At 32.9% G+C, this 23,405-nt stretch overlaps 1 protein-coding gene across 1 annotated transcript in view; it reads right to left on the bottom strand.

Moving 5' to 3' along the window:
- Positions 1 to 133: 133 nt before the first annotated feature.
- LOC114346012 (protein couch potato) overlaps positions 134 to 23,405 on the bottom strand; it is a 408,847-nt gene continuing 385,575 nt past the window's right edge. Inside the window, exon 9 of the mRNA XM_050649860.1 lies at positions 134 to 23,229. Coding sequence (XP_050505817.1) covers positions 23,197 to 23,229 — 33 coding nt within the window. The 3' untranslated portion in view covers positions 134 to 23,196. The remainder of the gene's footprint in view (positions 23,230 to 23,405) is intronic.

Genomic DNA, 23,405 nt, shown 5'->3' with positions numbered 1-23,405 from the left:
TAGTTTAGTTTTATCAGATGGAGCTCCAGAGCACTGCCAGATCCTTCTGAGTTTTCTTTTCTCCTGGTATATAGGATAGTGTAATGTGTCCTTCTGATAGTGTAATGAGGGATATATAAAATAAACACAAAAACATGTAATACATATTTATTTTCCCATCTTTTGGACCCTATACAATGTTTTTTTTTTAAATCTAAGTACGTTGTCAGGTAAAATACAATCTTTGTATGGAATGCTTCTTTCAGAATAAGAGAGGGGCAAGATGGTGGGGTGGGTATTTAATACGATTAATCTGACTAGTATCAACAATATAACAGACCCGGGAAAAGGTCTTGCGGTACCCAATATATTGTTCAATTGTACTTAAAACTCTAGACCAACAATTTCCACACATTTTACATAGAACTAAGTTTATTTACTCCTACAGACTTCATTATTTTAATATAAAGATATGCATTCCCTGGTCAATACAGGACTACTAAGGCTAAGGTCAGGGGATCCTTTTCTGACAGTCCCCAGGTTCATCGATAAGCCAGCATCTGGACTATTACTAAGTCTATTAATACATTTTATTATACTCTAGTCAAATAAACCAAGTATACTTATTATCACAACGAAAAACACATCGTGTACTTAATGAAAAATATAAATACTGAAATATATTTATTCGGCGAATAGAAATATATATATTTTTGGTTAAAAAATTCGGCTTTTTTATTTAATAAGGTAACAATACATTCAAGTGTTACATACACCATATATGTATAAATCACAAATGAAAGAAAAAATCGTCGTTTTCTTTAGTCTACTTGGTTTCTCTCAATAAAAGATAATAATAGAACTTTTTTGTTTTCATTCAAACACTGGCGGTTCACTGCTGCTATATTTGATAAACTATTAGCAGCTTTCTAGTACTGATGTTACCACCGAAACCAGTTAAGCCAGAAGGTGGTTGACACAGTTGATTCAGTAGAAAAAACAATAAAAGTCGACCGTAAGTCTGATAAAATAAGCTCTACAACTTTTATTGTAATGTCTTAGTTGTCAAACGCTCAAAAGTAATGTTGAATATTGCTCTGTAAGTACTATAACCTTATTAAGGTTCTAAAACTTACCGTATTTTAGAACTTTTATTTCTAATTTAAGACACGTTGGACAAGTTATTTATGTTTATAACTAATACACTTATGCGCAAACTATCTATTTTCAAAATATAATAGCTCGTTATGCAATACTCAACATTAGTTTATTCTATTTTATTTAGTTATGTGATGAATAAATTTAAACATTGACTGGAAATCAATGTCATTGTTACATGTCCCTAGCATTTTGTATTTTCTATTTGCTAGTTATTAGTAAAGATAATGAATGTAAAATTAAATTTTTGTGTTCAAAATCATATTAACTATTGAATGTTTTTCTTATTCACCACATAAACATTCTTTTGGAAATGCTATTACCACATTCTGTATGGGATCAGATTTGAATTGGGTAAAATCTACCAGTAAAAATGTATGTAATTGACAATATTTATAGCTAAATGAATTGTAAATGTTTAAATAATTATTATGAGACTATCATAGTTTGTTTAATTTATAAAACTAGCTAATCAAAATTTTAAAACGAATTTCGTTTGAAGTATGTTTAGTTTGTTATTGAACTTTTATTTTACTCTGATTTAGTAGGTATATCTAACTAGAACTTCAGAACTGTATTATTTGTGTTTGTGAATAAAGGCAGAATAGTCTAGTAAAGTACAAAATATGTCTCAAGTACCATAAATATCTTGTGCAGATGAGATATGCTAAAGAATTTTCATCTTCTCTGTAAGGTTTTTCTATTAGGAGTTTGGACCAGTTTTTTGTTTATTCGTGGAATTATCTAGTATCCAATAGTCTAGTAAAGTACAAAAGATGTCTCAAGTACCATAAGTATCTTGTGCAGATGAGATATGCTAAAGAATTTACATCTTCACTGTAAGGTTTTTCTATTAGTAGTTTGGACCTGTTTTTTGTTTTTTGTCTATTTGTGGTAATATCAATTTAAAATTAATGAATATTTCTGTGAACATTTCTTCTTAAAGTATTCTCTCCTCAATAGAGGTTGGTTACTACAATTGCAAATTATTCTTTGTCTTCTTCTCTTCTTCTTCAAATGCAAATCCACTAATGGATGTTAGCGATCACATTTTCCATTAACTCTCTGTTTCTTGCAATGCGTATCAGAGATTGTATGTCGTTAATCCCTGTCCATTGCCTTATGTTTCGGAGCTAGGATATTTTCTTGCGTCCTATTCCTGTCTTGCCTTCAATTTTACCCTGGATTATAAGCTGAAGGAACTGGTATTTTTCGTTTCTCACGATGTGACTCAAATACGCCGTTTTTCTTTTCTTGAGATGTTTTCGAAAAGCTGGCGTTCTTGGTTGATTCTTTTAAGGACATCTACATTTGTGACTTTTGCTGTCCATGGTATCTTTAGGATATGGCGATAAAGCCACATTTCGAAAGCTTCTAATCTGTTTATATCCCTCGTTTTAAGTGTCCAGCCCTCTATGCCATATAGCAGCACCGACCACACGTAGCATTTAGTAAACCTTAGTCTCAGTGTAAGGTCGAACTCTGAGCAGGTCAGTACCTTCCTGAATTTTACGAAAGCTTGTCGAGCTTGCTCAATGCGACATTTTACTTCCCTGTTCGATGCCCAGTCTTCAAAAAGCCACGTTCCCAGGTATTTAAATTTGCTCACTCTTTCAATGGACTTAGTATGGTGGTGTTATGGTGGAGTTTTCAAATACATCCAAGTTTCTGGAGATGATCATTAATTTGGTCTTTTTGGTATTAATCTCTAATCCTATTCGCTTACTGTATTCTCCGATTATAGTGACAAGTTGTTGAAGATCTGCTACGTTGTCACAAACTAAGACAGCATCATCAGCATATCGTATGTTGTTGATCAATACTCCATTCACTTTGATTCCCATCTCTACATCTTCCAAAGACTCTTGAAATATGGCTTCCGAATAAATGTTCATTAAAAGAGGGGAAAAGACACATCCTTGCCGAACATCCCTTCTTATATGTATGGGTTTGGATATAGAATTCCCTATTTTTAATTGTGCTGCCTGATACCAGTACAAGTTTTCAATGCATCTTATGTCTTTTGGTCTGTATCAAGCTTCTTGAGGATCTGCATTAACTTGTGATGTTAGACACGATCAAACGCTTTCTCGTAATCTACAAAGCACCGGAATACGTCCTTCCTCTGATCGTAACAATTTTGGACCAACACCTGTGTTGCTACTATGGCTTCTCTTGTTCCTAAACCTTGCCTAAACCCAAACTGAGAATCACTGATGTCCCATTCACATTTTTTGTATAATCTTTGATGTAGTATTTTCAAGAATATTTTTAAAATGTGACTCATCAGGCTAATGAGTCTGTGATCCTCACATCTTTTTGCATGGACTTTTTTGGATAGGAGAATAAATGTAGAGAGCAACCACTGTTGAGGATAGCAACCAGTTTTGTCCACTTTCATCCAGTAGTTTGAGTATTTCTGAAGGGATTTCATCTGGTCCAGGTGCGTTATTGTTTTTTGAATATAATATTGCCTTTTCTATTTCCTCTTTAGTGATTGAAGCGCCAGTCAGCTGGTCGTCTTCACTCATGGGTCTTTCGTTATGAAAGAGCTCCTGGATATAGTTTTCCCATATATGAATTTTCTCTTTTTCACCTAGCACTATCTGGTTATCCTGATTAACTATGGTAGTTGGTCTTCTATCCCATATTCCTATATGAGTAAGTAGTTTCGAGTTTTTGTTTAAAAAAATAAGTATAATGCTTGAACTACGATCTGATCCAATACAGCGTTGTGTACTTAAAACTACTGTTAACGACATATTGACTTGAAAAGTTGGAATACAATGTAAATAAGTAACGCATTTCCTTAAACATATTGAACAAATGACTGCTTGAAAAGATTGGTTTTTCTTATTTAATATTAAATTGTAAATTCATAATCATATCTTAAATATTATCAAATCTTTTTCATTTATATTTATTAATTGCTACAATTTAAGACGTCACTTGACAAAGGGGCACAGATCATGATATGTTTAGAAAGTGGTGTTTTTCCATAAACCTATTACCTAAAGCAGAGAAGGCGATTGTGGCTAGTTATAAAACCGTTGATAATTTTATCACATTATTTATCCTTGGCTGCATAACCTTAACAATACGATTTAACACAATTATTTTTCATTCACTAGAAATTATTAAAAAACATAAATCCAAGAACAACTGAGATAGTTGCATGGGCGGATCCACAGAGGGGTCCAGGGGCCATGCCCCCCATTTTTAAATGAGAATTTAAACAAAAATTGGCGATTTTCTTTATTAGACAAATAAGAATACTTTAATAACGATACGTTTTTCATGTCTTTATGGCACTTAAAAGTATGTGTGAAAAGTGCCTTAAAACTCACCATTTTAACCCTAATTTTTAAAAATTTTCCCCCGCCCCTCCCCCAAAAAAGTTCATGCCCCCTCCCCTTGAAAGTCTGTCCTGGATCCACTCTTGGATAGTTGGGTTGATTTAAAACTTAAAAAAAATTATCTTTTTTAGAATGCAACAATCTCATCTTTATTCATAGTCGTTGATTATTTAACTTTATCCAAAATTTAGCAATTCTTACAAGATCACATTGATGGGCTTCTATTAAAAACTGTAAGTGACGTAATTTTTAAATCTTTCTTCTTCTAGAGCTTCTATTTCTCTATATTTTGTTTCTTTGTATTCCTTTGCGTTTCAAAAAAATCATTTGCCATAGATCACATTTGTTTATGTTTCGTATAATTGTTGAAATTCATATTCCATCGTTTATTTTAAATAATTTTATTAATATTAGAGTTGGTATTTATGTTTTTCACAAAGGAACCCGTAGCATCAGTTACATGAATTTTATTCGTAATAAAATCTTTTGAAAACTTAAGACAAGTCTATTTTTATTTCTCTTGTAATAGTGGAGACTCTATTTCAACTTTTTTCGTTACTAGAGAAGCAACAAGTAATTTTTTAGACAACTGTACTAAATTATTCTTATGAATATCTTAAATGATTCAAAAAGCATATTATGTTATTTCTAAATTGTTGTAATTTGGTTACATTAAGGGCCGGTTGTTCGAACGCTAATCAAGAAGTTGATTATAATCAATCATTTATTCAAATCAAATCGCGACATGAAAAATACATGTAACACACTAATCAGTTATTGATTGTAGGTAAAACAGTAATTAAAATATAGCCGCAGCTCTTAAATTATTAAAAATTGCTTATTATTATTATTGATTTGTAAGTAAAAACAAGAAATTAACATCAGAAAGAGTTTAATTATGTTTTATTTTAAATTAAAACCAAAATAATAAAATAAATCAGTCAGCATAACCTCAAAATGCGACATATGTCAGAAGTACGCTTAATCAAATATAATTGTAATTAAATATTTGATAATGATCAGTTTTGAATAGCGTTCGAACAACCGGCCCTATGTATGATATTACGAAGATTATTTAATCATTTCTGATTAGTTTGTAGATTAATTATTAAACTAGCTCAAGAAATTGACACAATAATAAAAAAATCAGACAGCATAAACCTTTTGGTAAATTTACTATGAAATGTGTTAATTAGTCAATTTATTTTATTCTAAATTTGCACTCTGTAGGTGACAGGTATTGAATGCAGCTGGTACATTTTGCTTAAGAATGTCCGCAAACGATGAGTTTGACACAAACATGTCTGTATGAGGTCTTTATCCCCTCTTACAGAAAAACTACTCTTCCAACAAAACTTCGGGTTGTTTAATGCATCGGGTTTAAACGACAATACATTAATTTTTCTACGACCGTTTAATAACATGCTCATTATTCACTATTTTTGAATAGACAATAGCACCCATTACTGTACCCGTGAGTAATAGTTCATTACTCACGGGTCATCACTCACGGGATGAGGTTAGGTTCAAATGGCGAATGTCACTTTTAATATTAGTGTTATATAAACTGCAAATAAAATTACTTAAACTTGTTTATTCAACTAATTTCAAGAATATCTACAGTTATTGTCTCAATATATCGTGATTAATCTGATGTACATCTCTATCTATAAAACAATCTTCGTTTTTATTGTCAGATAGTACCTAGATGTCACACATTTGTTCTTGTGTGACAGCTGTACAGCAATGTCTACTACATAGCAGACATTAATTGAGCCCCAATATTCGTCAGCTTATTTCTCTATTTAGTCTTATTCTTTGCAGATTTGTGTCAGTTTGTCCGACCAGTTTTCCTGGCATCCATATGCACACTATTCGTCTATTTCAACCTTTATTTACCTCGATATATAGTACACCCGGGTTTAGAAAATAGAGTACATTTTGCAGGATAGCTATCATTTGCTTTGACCCGATGTCCTCCCGACTGTAGGCGTTTAATTTTTATTGCAGTAACTACATGGCTTCGACTATTTCATTATATTTATGGTATAGCTCGAAATTAAATGACGTTGTCATTTACGAAATCATTTACTCCACGGCTTCGAATTATTTCACATCGTCGATAGAGAACTTCGGACTTTGTATATTCGAATTCATATATTTGGTCCCTCGAGCCGGATAATAAACATTTTAGTTTCTTTGCAATAACTTTCACATTTAACGGAATCTTATTTATATCGTTCATTAATAATCCTAACAATGTTTATTAAAGCGAAAATAATTACATATCAATAAATCAAACCAAATCTTTTTAATATACCGAGTGATACATTAATTTCATTGAGCCGTTTAATACATAATAGAGTACCATTTAATATCTATATTTGGTGTCAATATTTAATATCAAAATCTACCCACGTGAGGCAACCATATTGTTTTATTGTTTTTTCCTAAATTTTTGTTTCTTTTAATTTTAAATATTTTAAATAAATATAACTGAACTTTTTGTTAAGGTTTTACATCAAGGTCACAAAGTATTTTCCACAATAAATTTGACGAGAACATATAATTTACACTTAACTCTGAAGATAAAAAACACAGTTACAAGACGACATTTAATAAAGGTCGGATTGCATATATTAACAGGTATTATAATTTATCAATAATTAAGCTGATATGTTTTATAATAGTCCCCGAAAGCGGCCGGTAAACATATTAATACACAGTATGTTTTTCGGCCTGATCACCCGCGATCCGCACCCATCATACCCATTTTTAGCTCTTTTTGAGCTGCACATGCGCCATATTTGGACATGTTTGGACGGAAAATCAACGCAGAACAATCGCTACTCGCATTTCAACATTTTACCTACAGGGTGGTTCAAAAATATGATAACCTCTTTACTATAAAGATAATAATTTTATATGTTTTAATGATAACGTTTATTTTTACCTATTTATATGTTAAAAATGGTTTCACAAATTAGTAAAAGTTTTATTTTATTGTTTTTGGACGTCTATAAAAAAGTTTCGTTGTTATTTTTAGATAATTTTAAAAACAAGAATAAGTAGTACCATTTTTGAAAAGGAAATTAAAAGGGGCAACCTCAAATTCTTCAGGTGCCAGCTCCGCTACGGAGGTTGGCAATCATCATAGCTGTTTAAATTTTTGATGCAGTAGCTCTAAATAGTTGTTTTGTGCTGCATCCAAACCATTCTCTTAGATTCTTCAGCCATGAAATTCGTCTTCTTCCGATGCTTCTTCTGCCATCTATCTTTCCTTGCATTATGAGTCGCAGCATGCCATACTTCTCGCCCCGCATCACATGTCCGAGATACTGTAGTTTTCTTTCTTTAATTGTAAGTTCAACTTCCTTCTCTTTACCTATTCTTCTCAGTACTTCGTTGTTCGTAACTAATCTACCCAGGAAACCCTCATAATTCTTCTATAGGTCCACATTTCAAAGGCGATAAGTCGTCTCATTGTCTCTACATTTAACGTCCATGATTCCACTCCATAGTATAATACACTGTATACATAACATTTTGTTAGGCGTACTTTAAGAGCTAATGTTAAATCTTTGCTACGTAGGACCTTTTTCATTTTCATAAAATTAGAACGTGCTTTTTCGATTCTGACTTTGATTTCTGCAGTGTAGTCATTATTTTCTGTTATAAGTGTTGCTAGGTAAGTGTACTTTTTTACTCTTTCGATCTGCTGGCCCTCTACTATCAAGATTTGGTTATTATTATGGTTGTTTTTACTAATTTTCATAAACTTCGTCTTTTTGATATTGAGTACTCCGTACTCCCTACCACACCTTACTATTTTACTAGAGTATTTGCAGGTCTTGAAAACTATCGGCTATTATTACTGTATCATCTGCATATCTGATGTTGTTAACTAAGACTCCATTTACTCTTATGCCGACTGTTTCATCTTCCAGAGTTTCTCGCATTACCTCTTCAGAATAAGCGTTAAATAATAGAGGTGTTGTATGCAGCCTTGCCTGACTCCTCTCCTTATTTCCATTTCTTCAGGATGTTTCTTTTTTAATTCTTACTATTGCTTTGCTTACTGATTGTAATGGAGGTGTGTTATTAGTCTTAAATCTCTTTCATCTAGGGTTTTTAGTTTTCAAAATTTCTATGAGTCGATCATGTTTTACTTTATCAAACGCTTTATTGCAGTCTATAAAACAGATGTAAAGAAGACGATTAACATCCAAACATCTCTGTCAGCACGTTGAAGGAGAATAATGCCTCTCTGGTACCCATACCATTGCGTAACCCATATTGAGTGTCACTAATATCCAGCTCCAGTTTACAGTGTATCCTGGCGTGGATAATTTTCAGCAGAATTTTTAAGGTATGTGACATTAAGCTTATGATTCGGTAGTCACTGCATTATTTTGCATTCACTTTCTTTGGCAAATACACAAATGCTGATGTCAACATTTCTCTAGGGATGATTCCCGTAGTATAGATAGCGTTGAACAGTTCTACTAGGATGTCCAGATTTTAGGTGAGGTCCAACCTCAAATAAGCCCATATAAAAGAGATTATATGTATGTAGATAAAGCCTTATAGTAGGTTCGTAGCTTTAGTAGTTATCCAACCTAATTTTACGCACTGACTAAAGAATTACAATCTTCAAGGACGCTATTCATTTAACATACAAACATGAGAGAAGCCCGGAAAAGTATCGCAAGGAAAAAATATTCAGGTGTCTCAGGTGAACTAAGGTATAATGACACCAGTACTCATCTTCACTGAATAAATAATACGAAATATCCTACCATACCTACATATACCACCGGAAATGAAAACATGGATCACTGATAGGCCAAACATATCTAACTTGCGTTTCGCAGACGACGCTACACTTCTAGCCTCTACTGCAGAAGAAATTACTAACGTATTAAAAAATCTCGACGTAAAGAGTGCTAAGTTATGGTTAACTACAACATGTATGGTTATGGTTAACTAAAACATCTATGATTATGGTTAACTACAACACGCTACAACAAAACCAAAATAGTGGTTATTGATCGTCAAAAACACTTTCCTAAAACCCGAACTACTGAAAGGTGCGAGGTAGTCTGTTCTATGTTATATCCTGGAGCTCTAGTTAACAACACATGCAGTTGTGAACCCGACATCTGAACATACATACATCTAGCAAGAGCAGCAATGACTGAACTAAACGGGGTATGGCGTGATCTTTACATTACTATGGCAAACGAGAAGAGACTCCTGATCGTTTCCATATTTTACTATGCATGCGAGACATGGACAGTCAAAGTATCAGATAGACGACGCATACACGCTTTTGAAATGTGGACATGAAGATGACTGCTTCGAATTCTATTCGACGTACGAATGTCTCGGTTCTATATTAACTTAAATCCAAGCAACGGTTTTATAATAATGTTTACTTTAGAATTTTAGAAGTTCTTTGGTCATATCCATCGAAGCGATAAAAAAAATGGAAGGATTGATGGTCCAAGGAAGGCCTCAGAGTCAACGCCAATGCGACATATCTCAACAGCGACGGGCAGACATTACGAAAAAGCTACTCAAGAAACATTATTCTGAGGTAGTACATGTAACAGATATCAGCCATCAATGGAGAAATATCATTAATCAAACTATCCGAGCTGCTCAAGCTCAATGATGAACCACAATACCTCCGCTACGATGTTAATGACACAACACATCTGCTAAGATGTTAATGACTATGATGATAATGATGGGCCAAAACCTATGTAGGACACTGGATTAGGTGTCCTTGGACACACAATCAAATTCACGGAGTACCTACTTTAGTTTGAGACAACACTTTGAAGTATAAGTGTCCAGTTTTTGACCTACTATTTGATTGCAATGACAACCTGGTAGAGTAATGGCCAAAAACTGTATGGATCTCCTTAATGCACTAATACCAGACAATAAACTGTCTCTATCAGTGCCACAACGAAACAAACTAGCTAGAAAAAAGAAAGCTCTCCATACAAATTAAACGACCCAGAAGCTTGACAGCACTACAGGAATAAACTCGAAAATTATTAGCAACATTAATCCTTTGTATAGTCAAATGATTTTTTACAATGATAGAAATGATAGAAATGTTTTGACGACAATGATAGAAATATTAATTGGATACCGCCAAATGAATAAATATCGCTACAATAACGACTGAATACACTACGGTACACAAATGCAAAATAATTGATGAAGACTTCTCTGACCACAAATTGCTTTGTGACATAATACAAACACATACAGGAAATCCAAGTATTGAGCCAGAAGAAATCCTGCACCTCCCGTAAGAAAATTAATGGCTTTAATTCAAAGTAGAAGACTTCTTGGTGAACTTTAATTAATAGACAGAATTTGGTACAAAGATTGTACGGCCAAGTCCCAAAGAAATAGTGTATCGCCTGATCCAAGAAGAAGAAGAAATATTCTAATGATAGAGACCATACCACGTCAATAAAAACATATTTGTTAAGCCAAAAAAACTAGCATACAGATTGTTATTTTGCGTGATATTAAACAAATTCGTATAAAAAATTATTTATAGTATTTATCAAAGTTATTTAGTTGTTAAATTTGTGTTTTCTTCGTAACACTAATAGGCAAAACTGTTAACAAAAATGTTGTGTTCTCAGAAGATACATGTGAAATAATTTTTAACATATAAACCATAGAACTTACAATTTTTTTTAGTATAATTATTTAATTATTGGAAAAATAAACGTTTTGAATTATTTTATTATCGACTATTAAAATAGTAATTTAGTACGACCACCCTGCGTAAAACCAGAGATCAAAATATTCCTTAAAACGGTAGTTACTTTTGAAACACAAACTTTGACCAAATCCTCGTGTGTACAATAAGCTTGAAATCGTTCCTAGAGACGAAAACCTCATTCCTATTAGTTTCTTATAGTAAATCCATAACGAAGATATTTTGAGCCAACTGGTGTTATTAGATGATATTGAAGTAAAAATGATATGGGAGAGCGACATGTTTTTTATCTGCAGTTATAACCACGATACGCTATCTACTGTCCATTACAAAATTTATTTTCTAATTTATATTTTACGATACCAGCTATTCATAAGTTTAATTTTGGACAAGGGGCTGTATCTAAAGTAAATGATAATATTGGTAAAGGTAACACAATAACTAAGTCTCATTTTTCATGAAATAATGCATTTATCTTTGTAACGATGGCTTGGCAAACTCTTACTATCTACCACTTCCATTCGACATACGGTGGAGATGGATCACCGACAACGATATAAAAGGGCAACACAAGGGGAGTTCAGCTGGAGTATTGATCTGGCGATTCCAATGGCCGAAAGGTATTGACTGGAGGCCAACCGGGCTCTTAAAGTGTATATTTAAGACCTAACCGTCCTCTTGCAGCGAGGAGTATTGATTAATCGCTGAGCCGTACCTTACCGGATCGAGTGTTGATTGGTCTGTCCCATCTATTAATATTATAGGAAAATTGATGATAAAAGGGTCATTTTTACAGAAAAAGTCTTTTGGGACGAGCTATACAAAGACGAATCAATTGAAGATATTCGTCACCAAATTCTTTAGATGAAGAAAAACGTTGAAGACGAGGATGGCTGTTTAGTCATCGACTCTATACTTGGTGAATATTCCTACATACATTACAAGAAGTACAGAAGGAGACAGAAAACAATGAGGACGTTATGAACGTAAAACCTACCGAGAAACCTACAGAAAATCGTCTCGGATTTTCTGGTCGTAATAGTTGTCAGTGGCCTGGTCCAAAAGGAAGAGCTCAAGATGCAAAAAACCTGGTAGGTCTCAAAATTATTAATCTGTAACGCAAAGACCTATTACATATGTTCTGCTATTTGCTGTACTAGAAAAGATCCAAATAGAAACCTTCAGGGTGGTTCATCTCCAACGCGATATGTCATGAAGTTATCAAATGTATAATAGTAATAACAAATCGCAACATTACGATGGATGATAATTGGTTTTCTTCATTCAAATTAGCACAGAAGTTGCTTGAAAATAAACTCATCATTCGTCAGATTTGGCTGTTTCAAAAGACATTAGTTTCGTTTCGCACGTATCAGAAAAAACATGCGTGGTGTCAAGTTCTAATAATTTTCAAGACGTTATAAATTTGGACACAAAAAAGCCAGAAATTACAATGTTCTACAATTCGACTAACGGTGGGGCCGATACATTTGACCAGGTTTTTCACCCAAAAACAGTTGCCGGAAAACCTAGAAGCCGGTCTTTAACAATTTTATATGTAATGTTAGATTCGTTGGAATCAATTCTTTTGTATTGCATCATAACACTAAATTTTTTTCTTTCCAAGGTAAATTTGAAGAGTTTTTAAGAATGTGTCACCGGTGACCGCACGTTGTTGTTGGTGTCTCAGTTACCCCAAATTGTGGGTCTAGAATTAAGTTGTCCGAAACCATAAGGCAAGAAATTATTCGATGGGAATCATGCGCTGTATTAGAACTAAATAGGTAATCTGGACAATAAAAATACTGATTTCTTGAATTGTAATAGTTAAGATCTATTGTCTATATCGACAATCTCTTCGATTATGGTGTTCATGCTAAATAATATGTTAATGTTGAATAAATATATATATTTAGGAATGATCATTACCTTAATCTGTCTGGTAAAAATTACTTACGAGGTCAAATTTTTTTGTAAAATACGTAATTATAAATAATGGTAAAATAACAGGCAGGAAAATTTAATTTTGCAAAATTGGATGTAGTAATTTAAGCACGAGATGGCTAGTCAACATTTTTTGTTTGACTTTTAATACGTAGGCTGACACTCTACAAAAAATGGTTCCTAAGTTTAAAAATGTTACCTTTTAAAAATATTTTCATAAACTTTAGAACAAAGCCCTATCCTCGCTATTTATGTATTTACTTTTATGTTTGTAAACGCAGATTGCTTACCGTGGACATTACCTAGTAAGGGATCATAGTCCCCAATCTAAAAATACACCTATAATGATAATAATAGATATATCACATAAACTTCACACAAAAAGCACTACACTACGATAGAATATAACCTACTTAAGAGAAAAATACAGAACGAATCAAACCTAGATCACCAGCTTTCCAAAGATCTTCAGGAAAAAAACATATCTTTATGAAGTTTATATAGTACTACCATCTTTCTAAGAGACTCATTAGGGTGCTCTTGTCCGAGGCGTGAAATGCTGTAAACAAGGGACCTACATGTTTAATGGAATGATCCCTTGTCTATGTACTTCTACACCTCGAACAACAGAACCCCGTTAAACTTAATATTAATGAGTCTATTAGAAATATGGTAGTACATTATAAGATTTCTGTAAGTAAATAAACCCAAATGCATATTACATACGCATGTAAACCGAGTCGATAGTTATTTTAAGAAAATTATAATAATTATTGCGTTCTTGGCTTTGATTCGTTCCGCAGAAAATGTTCAACATTACATTTTTCGACTGATGTATCAGCAGTTAGTGGTTGTAAAAAATTATAAAATTATACAAAAATAATACATTAAAACTATTAGTAAATATAAAATACAACTTGTCTTAAATAAATATATTAATATATTAAGGATTACTTAACTTAAGCTTTGGTTAACCGAGAGCTATGTACCTATATTTGACAGGTTTAAGACACAATTGGAAAGTTGGACTGGATTTGCAATTTAGAATCTCTTTTGTTTTAATTGACGCGGAAAAATTGCCCCTTTTATAAAATCAATCGTGTTCTGAGCAAAAAGAATAACAAAAATTATTTAAGGCTCATAAAAGTCAAAACATATAACATCGCACAAAACTCCTAGAAAATAATGCATTGTACACTTTCTGTTCTGTTAAGTGTTGATGTTATGATTATATGTTAATTCATAGAAACCTCGTGATCTACTACTGACGGAAATATTGGTTGTTAAAACTAGATTAGAGTATTGTAATGACGTCACCGCCAGGGTTCACCGCCAGCTTGCCATCTTTCAGCAAACTTACGTTCCCACCTGAGGCCCACCACTACCACCGATGCGTACTTGAGATGATGGAACATCGCAAAAATGATTGAAAACGCTGTGACCCAAGCTACAGCTAAAGAACGGAGCTCAAGCAGAATTACTGATCTCCTCCTGATTCAGTATTGATCAAAAACACAAATTTTATTTTATTATTTATTTTGAATACCTATATTTTTATTTGGGTCAAACTTGAGTTTTTCTGAGTCTGGCGTATAGTATACCTACCCGTTAAAGTGTACAGTGTTATAGTGTACATATAGATTACTATGTAGATATTTGTTTAAGAGCTGTAGGATCTGGTTTTCTCCTGTCTAATCATCGTATTTTATTTCTATGATCAATATGTTGAATTGTTTTTTGGTTCCTACGATGTGGTGGTGATTATAAATTATCTTAAAGACTCTGGACTGTATCACCTATTGTAATTTTTATTAACTTTACTTTTGTTATATTTTTTAGATCGCTAATAACCCCTGTGGTTACAGCGTAAATAAATAAAAAAAAATAAAAAAAATTCTGGACATAGTATCTAGTCCATTAATGTAATAGTTTCCAATGCCATCTTCATAGTTTTCTGATAACTAGTTATTCTTTGTATGTACTTGTAATAAAAAGTAATTTCAGCATCTAATTTCTCAACTTAACCTATAGAGAAATTGAGAGAATGTAACTTATATTCCACTTTATAACTTAAACGGGAAAGTACACCCACAGAATTACAGAATCATAAAAAACTAATTTTCACAACATTTTCTAAAATTGAACAATATAACAACTTGTAAAGTAAGCACTTAGAGCAAATAAAAAGTATTCGAACTTGAAGTTTGAACATAATCATACGAATTGTATGTCCATGAATAATAAAATATTTCACTGTATATTCTCAATAGATAAATGACTATATTGAATATATAAATAATTTTTGTTTCTTCTTTTTACAATAATATAGGTACATACGTTCTTCAAAAAGGTACAAAAATGAACATATTTTTAGAGCAACTTGACATACATACTCTAAAACCAAATGTTTATTTTATTCCTTCCTAGAGTTCCTTTAAACCTTTGCGATAATTTAGTTTAGAAATAAGATGGTAATACAATAGGGGACACGTCAAATTATTAGTATTTAAAAATTGAAAATTTGACTCGCAAGAAAGTGTAGACAAAACAACGCATTTGGTTTAGTTACATTCATAATTTAGTCAATAGTTGCTCTTTTCTTACCTCTCACAAACTTGAAACTGAGATATCATCAATAAGTCTATTACTAAAAAACTATAAAACTTCTATTTTCCTTAAATATAACTTCATGCATTATCATTTTTTTTGAGATTGCAAGATAACAAATGCTCAGTATTACTAATAAAGATATCTAGAAGTAAGCAAAAGCTTCATCTATTTTAATATTATCAAAAATTAAGTTTTTAAAATAAGGGATTATAATATATAGTTTTTATAGCGTTGCCGGTAATGTTGGAAAAGGGCAGATAACTTTTAGGAAAGTTGGTTTGTTTTGCTTTCGTAAAAAAACTAATTTTCAATGCATATCTATACAAGATGGGCATTTCATAATCAACGTAATCAATGTATAAAATAGTTAACGATAACGAACTACTGAAATGTTTTTTACCCCAAGACTGGTGACGATTTTTGTCAAAAGTCAAAATGTTCATATTAATGATGAATAGTCAATTTTTCAGAGCCACTATAGACAAAACCTTGAAACATAAAAAGAACATAAAAAGGGCAATGTCAAAGTAACGCATATCATTTGCAATTTTAATAATCTCCGACTAATTATGTTCTGGATTCTTAATCACATGAGTAGACATAGTTGTACAGGATTTATATTACAAACATTATTGTTTATAGTAAAATAACTGGGTGATATTTATTTCACAATGTAGGCCAATCGGTTCGAGAACACCTCAGTCAGCGATTTTGATATTATGAGTATTTCACGGTCACAATCGTGTTGTCAAAATCATAACAAAACAATTACGAGTTTATTTATAGAGACGGATAAAGTATTGCAGAGATCATTCTTTATTCATCATTCATTATTTAGACATCAAGTAGTTAGAATATAGGCTTTGCCCACCAACTCGTTACTGGTATATTTAGTGTTGGCAAATAAATACATGTCTAGTAAATAGTGTTCAACTTTATCAACTTTCTCGTCGGGGGTAATCAACCCCAACCACCATATAGTGTAACGCAGCCAGGATAGTTGTTTTCTTCCGAGCCAGCGTTTTCCTTTGATTTTGCATGAATGATCAACCGAAGTAAACGATGTTTAGGTCTTCTCATTATATGACCGAAGTACTGGACCTTTTTAATTTTGATGATTTTGATCAATTCTTGCTCTTTGTGCATGGTCTCTAGTACACGTTAGCTAGATATGTGTGATCTCCATGGGATTCTGAGCATGCGACGGTAACACCACAAACCGAACGCTCCTAATTTATTAATATCTTTTATTTTTGTTCAGGTTTCATATCCATAAAATAAAGCGGACCAGACAATACTCTAATACCGCATTTACACTCAGTCCTGTTGGACAGGGAATTGGGCAGGAAAGTGGGCAGCGTGAATGTGTAAATAGCTCACTCGCGCTGCTGCTGCTCATGCTACTGCCATTGCACGGCGCTCCCTCAAAAGTCGGTTTTCGAGATGGAAGTCAAAGGACTGGCAGCGCGAGCGCGAGTAAGCATTCACATTCAACTATTCTCTCTCTGTCTCACTTGCAGCCGGCAAAGCGGCTAGTGAGTAAGGGAGCAAGACGATGCTGTCGTCACATTCCATTCTTGAGAGTCGTTCGGTAAATGAGTTGTGAGGACATTGGCGAGGAACTGATGTGAACACCTCACTCGCGTCGATATCGTATTTCGGGCAATATTTCCGGCAACGGCAGCAGCAGTGGCAATGGCTGAGTATAAATCCAGCATTAGACGTGTCGTCAATGATAGACTTATACTGCACAATATACAACATTAGTTGATAAAGCTTTTTCGTGCAAGTTCTATTCTGGTCAAAATTTCCTCGTCACTTTCTATATATCTATCCTGGTTGATATCTAAAGTGTTTCAGCTTTTTCAAGATTTTGTTATCTAATTTTAGTACAGAGTCTTCGATATTAAATTTTCCCATCACCATCAATTTTGTTTTATTTACGTTGCTTGTTGTACCCGTTTCAGACCATTCGTTGTTTACAGCGTTCAACAGGGTTTGAAGGTCTTGTAGACTCCCTGCCATTATGGCGGTGTCATCTGCGTATCTCATGCTATTAATAATTTCACCATCGATTTTAACACCTCCGCGACGATTTTTTAACGCTGTCTCAAAACCTGGTTCAGTTAGGCATAACATCACTATTAGTCAGAAACCAAACTGCTTATCACCAGTTATCCCCTCACAAAGTTTATACATAAATATGCGACAATGCAATTTTTTTAAAAATTCTGAGCGTGTGACTCATTAAACTGATAAGTTGATAGTTACTACACTGTCTGATTATTCCTTTGGTTTCAACTAAAACAAATATTGATTTCAACCAATTGTCTGGTAATTTGCCGCTGCTCCATATCTTGTTAAAGAAGGAGGTGACAACCGCAACGCTCTCATTATCTAGTACTTGTAACAATTCTGTAGGTATTTCGGCAGGACCAGAAGCCTTTCTTCGTTTTACTTGAACGATGGTTATTTGAACTTCTGAGATTACAATCGATGAACCTGTATCTGGGTAGATGTTATTTCTTGGTAGATTTTTTTTGATATCTTTAAATAATTCTATTATGTATATTTCCCACTCGGTAAAGCGCTTTTTAATATCACTTAAAATTCTACTAACAGAGTCTTGTAATATATTTTGCCTGTAAATTCTGCTTTTGCCTGTTAATTCTTTTAGTTTTTTATGCAAATGGAATCTATTGTGTCTTTGCTCCAGTTCTCAATTTCTAAACAGGATTCTTGTAGCCATCGGTATTTTGCTACTTTAATTCTTTTTCGGATTTCTTTATGTATTTCATTCTTTATGTATGTGACAACATTGATAGAAAAAATAGAACACTCTGGAATAAGCACAGCAGGCGTCTATATAACCTACAGTTTACTTCTCTAAACAACAGTGTAACGTTCAAATTTTGCTTTCTAATTATCAGGTGTAGTAAGGCTGCATTTTGGACTTCTCATAACAGAACATTCTTTATTCTTTTGATACACTGCTTCTGTTTCGGGTAAAGCTTTTAATGTTCTTTTAATGTCTTCAGGACAAGTAAAGATGTAATCCAACGATCCTGTTATTTATTCGATATCTCAGACACCTACTATATAATACCCGACAGTCTAACATGAATAATAATTATTTATGAACACGTTTTCCACAGACGGCAGACAATCCATAAATAAGATAATAATGTTCCTATTCTATTCACAATTAAAAAAATTAGTTCCAATCAGACTACCCTGTTAAAGTTTGTTATTGTTTTTGAAAATCTTAAAGCTGAACCCGCAATTTTCAAGTCCTGGTTATTTTCTTTTCAACTAAGTTTATAACAGTTCTAATTTTTAAAAATTGATTACCAAATTTTGGAGTTGTAGTAGTGTCAATTTTTTTTTATTTTTCCCAGAGTTTAAATACTTATTTAAAATATTACACCCACTGAGAAATATTTTTTCTAAATGTCTTAGATATGCATTGGCGTGCATTCAGGATTATTTAAGTCCAAATTTTTCTTCACTACCGAATAAACGCCAGAGAATTAGGTTTTTAAACGGAGCAAAACTTATCATTCCGAATATACGCGAAAATTTCCAATTACTTATTTTAGAGTATGCTAAAATTAATGATATGTCTGCTTTTTATTAAGCTTTTTTGACACCTGCCACATGAGTGTCATCCTGGCTTGTTTTTATATACTTTAGTCATTGGTTTATTGCTATACATTTAAAAACAGAAATATATTAAAAGTATAAATACTATTCTCAGATGATTATCAATAGGTACTACTAGTAAAAAAAGCTCGACAAAAACGTCATTCCAGGGTGTAAGGAAACTACTACAGTACTTTCTATCACAAAACCAAAAACACTTCGATAATTTGTTAGAAATTTTTATAATACATGTTTTTTTAGAAACAAAGTTCCATGCATGTTGAACACATAAGCTCAGACGTATAAAACATGGAACTTCTAGCCAATGTTCGTACTTCGAAGTGAAGATCTTTGTCCTGAATAATGAAACCCGAGAAATAGACATTTTCTTACACCTTGGAAAAATCTAATAAAATATAAAACTTAACTTTTAGGGCACCTTTGGTTTAGCTTAAATTTCATTTTATATATTAAGAAAATGAAGTATTGAAGCAATCTGATCAACTTCAGCTTGATGCAGTTTACCTATACTTATCACGTATGTTAAAAAGGTTCACGGACAGACAGTTATAGAAAATTATCCCCTTAAATACATCGCAAACTTTTTTAGAAATTTACAAAAGAAACTTTAGACTTAAGGGTAAATAGATCTAGGTTGTATCTTTACCAATAAATAAAACGTAGGCAAAAAATGACAGGACTTTCTAATTGGTACTGCAAAATTAAGTTGAACATTATCGTGATGCAACCTATAAAATTTATGTTAATGCGTATTTTTCAAACAAGTAGCACATTTTTACAAACCAAAATTTAAACTAAAGGGAGACAGGTGAAGAAATTTCACAGAAAACTGAGATAAAAGCTTTTCGAATATTAACCATATTACGAATTACTATCTGGTAAGCAAAACCACGAGCATAAAAGCACAACCAATAAAAAATAGTGAACGCTTCGAATATTGACTCTATAGCAGAATAAGAAGCAAACATGGACAAAGTACGGCCCGCAGGACAAGTGCGGCCCTTCGGGCTATTCAATCAGTATTCAAACCTCAAAAAGTACGCAACACAGATGTTTGGGAAAGTATGCCAAGTATTTTAATATTTTACATTATTAGTTTACTTTTATATATAACATAGGACTACTTAATTATGTACTACTATTAATCTCTTAAAAATCCTATAATCTTATTTGATATTTATTTTATTTAATACCTCCCTGTGAAGATACCCACTGGTTGTTTCATATCTTGGGTAGATATTTCGGACAAAGGTCACTCTCGCCACACACGGAGGCATCGTTGAAACACATGCCCTTCAATGTGTCATATGCGTTGATAATTTATTATCCCGACGCTTCGCTGGTTCCTTAGGAAGAGCGGAAGAATTTGGCATAGTAGTACCAAGACACAAGTCGAGCGCGTTGCATCACCTCAATTCTTACGATAGAATACGCTTTCGTCACGACCACGACCACAGCGACGCCAATTTCAACATTACGTAGCATTCCCTAGGGACGCTCTTCAGCTAAACATTAAAGGTATGTGCTGATCTCTTGAATATTAATACAATTTATGAATATAGCCAGATTAATTTCTTGACATTTACGTACGAACACACATAATTTCTTCACGTTTTCATACTAAGTGCATTATTTTATATCATATATTTACTTTTCATACTACAGTCCACTGCCTTGGTTCTAATACTCAATTAATTAAACCCAGCGGCCATAATTATCAATCAGAAGACATCAGACACTTCAACAGAAATGCATTTTAAATGTTTCCCTCTCTTGCCTCTTAGACCTCTTATAAGAGGTGTTAATGAAAACTTTTGTTACTGAATAATTACCTTATATGCGTCCAATGAAGGAAACGACAAAAGAATCAGATATTTTTCAAGAATTTAATGAAACCACATGATCAGATCTTTGAAAATACCTGTAAGGAATATTTTGTAACATTACTATTAATGGAGCGTCAAATATGAAAGGGGCAAAATCTGGTTTCCTAGACATGTTTCAGGAATCATTTCCTGGGATCGAAGTAGTATTTCTATAATGTATCATACATTAAGACGCCGTGTGTAAATCTGCTCTAGATCTGAAACATAATATGCTTAATGTTGTTAAGCTTGTCAATAATATTCGTTCACAAGCTCTCAATCATAGACAGTTACACCAGTTTCTTGATGCATTGCAGTTTGAATATTCTGATGTACTTTACTACACTAAAGTAAGACATGTAATTGCAGATAGGATTTTTGATCGCGTTTGGGATTTTCAAACAATCTCTGCCCTGGAAGAAAAAGGAATGGATGAGTGTAAACAGTTAAAAGATTTTTGATGGTTTTCGGACTATGCATTTTTTACAGATCTCAGTCACATCAATAAATTGAACTTTAGGGAAGAAATTAATTGATCCATCATATTTGGAATTTCTAAATGCAAGTAAATCTATTTTCTAAACAAATAGGCAAAAAAGAAGGTATTTTACTCATTTTCCAAAGCTAAAAATATTACAGTTAGGGAAGACAGCTTCAAAAGTTATGAGGAAAGCGTGAAATGTCTTCATCGTTATGATGAAGACATTTAAGCGAAGAATCCAAGACTTTAAAGTTATCGAACAGGACCTACACATCTTCAGTATGCAGTTTAATGTTGACTGTGAATCGGTAAAACCAGAATTGCAGCTCAAACTTATTGAGTTGCAATGTAACACTGAATTGAAAAGCAACTATTTCTCAATGTTTCTAAAACTGAGTTTTACAAGGCCCTACCAAAATCTCTGTAGACTCTATAGTCACGTACCTACTCAGCTGCGATAACTGAGGAGGAAGTACCAGAAGAAATGTATTAGGCAGAAGTCTGCAATGGGAAAACAGAATTTGGAATAATAAAAAGCACGAATAAAAATTATCTAATTGGGCAATAACGGTGTAGTGGAGTTATTGCAAGCTACTAAAGATTAAAGAAAAGGTACTAAAGAAGAAAAAAATTAAAAGGGGAAAACGAAATTAAGGGAAAACTTTACAGATAAACCATAGTAAGGACGATAACTACAGTAATGACCGTGCTAATAACCCCCAAAATAACGCAAAAGATGAAAAACATTATATATCACCCAATAATTTAAACATGTATTTTTGTAAAAATTGTTTTTAAAAGAATTAGAAATACCTGGTTGGTATTTTTGATTGTTGAAAACGATTAATAATGACAGTGATTACAATGTGACTACAATCTGATTTAATTCACTTGTTTGATTATTATGTTGTAGGTAGTACGTATTATTGACACTAACAACAAAGTTGAGAAAAAAATTAACGAAATATGTACCAAGTTAAGAAATAACGGATATTTCGTTACAGTTCCTCCTAGAAAGTCGTGTTCTGTAAAAGTAAATTGTATTACATTTTATTTAAAAGCAAAGTTACGATTATATCTTGGACCATACGTACATCATCAGTGTATGTAAATTTTCTAAAATTATTTTACTACCCTTTTTAGTTTTGCGAGATGAGTTTTTGGGGACACCCGTGAACCGTTACTGTCCTGTTATTTTTCCTAAATATTAAAACTACAACAGTTAACAGAGATAGATTTAAAGTTTCTCTATAAGAGTGTTGCAACAACAGCCGCTTCTTATTTTTTTTTTTTAGTTTTTTTTTTATTTTTATCTGGACTCCTCAGCAGTGTCCGGTAATCACCATCATGTTATAATGCTGTCAAGTAGTTAGAGGCATGTAAGAATTAAGATTGTCCAGTTTCTTCTCCTTTTGTTCCCTAAAAATAAAATAGAATTTAGTATAGGTGACATTATTTTCTAAAAGAATAAATATACGAAGAGAATATTTTTAACTAAAACTCCATTGTTAACTGAAATATTTTCTAACGAAGGAATTATAGTTTGGTGGTAACATACGTTTTAACATAAGTGTTACTACTTAAAATATATACAC

The sequence above is a fragment of the Diabrotica virgifera genome, chromosome 4, assembly GCF_917563875.1.
Source record: "Diabrotica virgifera virgifera chromosome 4, PGI_DIABVI_V3a".
Taxonomy (NCBI): domain Eukaryota; kingdom Metazoa; phylum Arthropoda; class Insecta; order Coleoptera; family Chrysomelidae; genus Diabrotica; species Diabrotica virgifera.
Note: the sequence above shows the minus strand (reverse complement) of the source record. Positions and strands in the feature narration are given on the sequence as shown.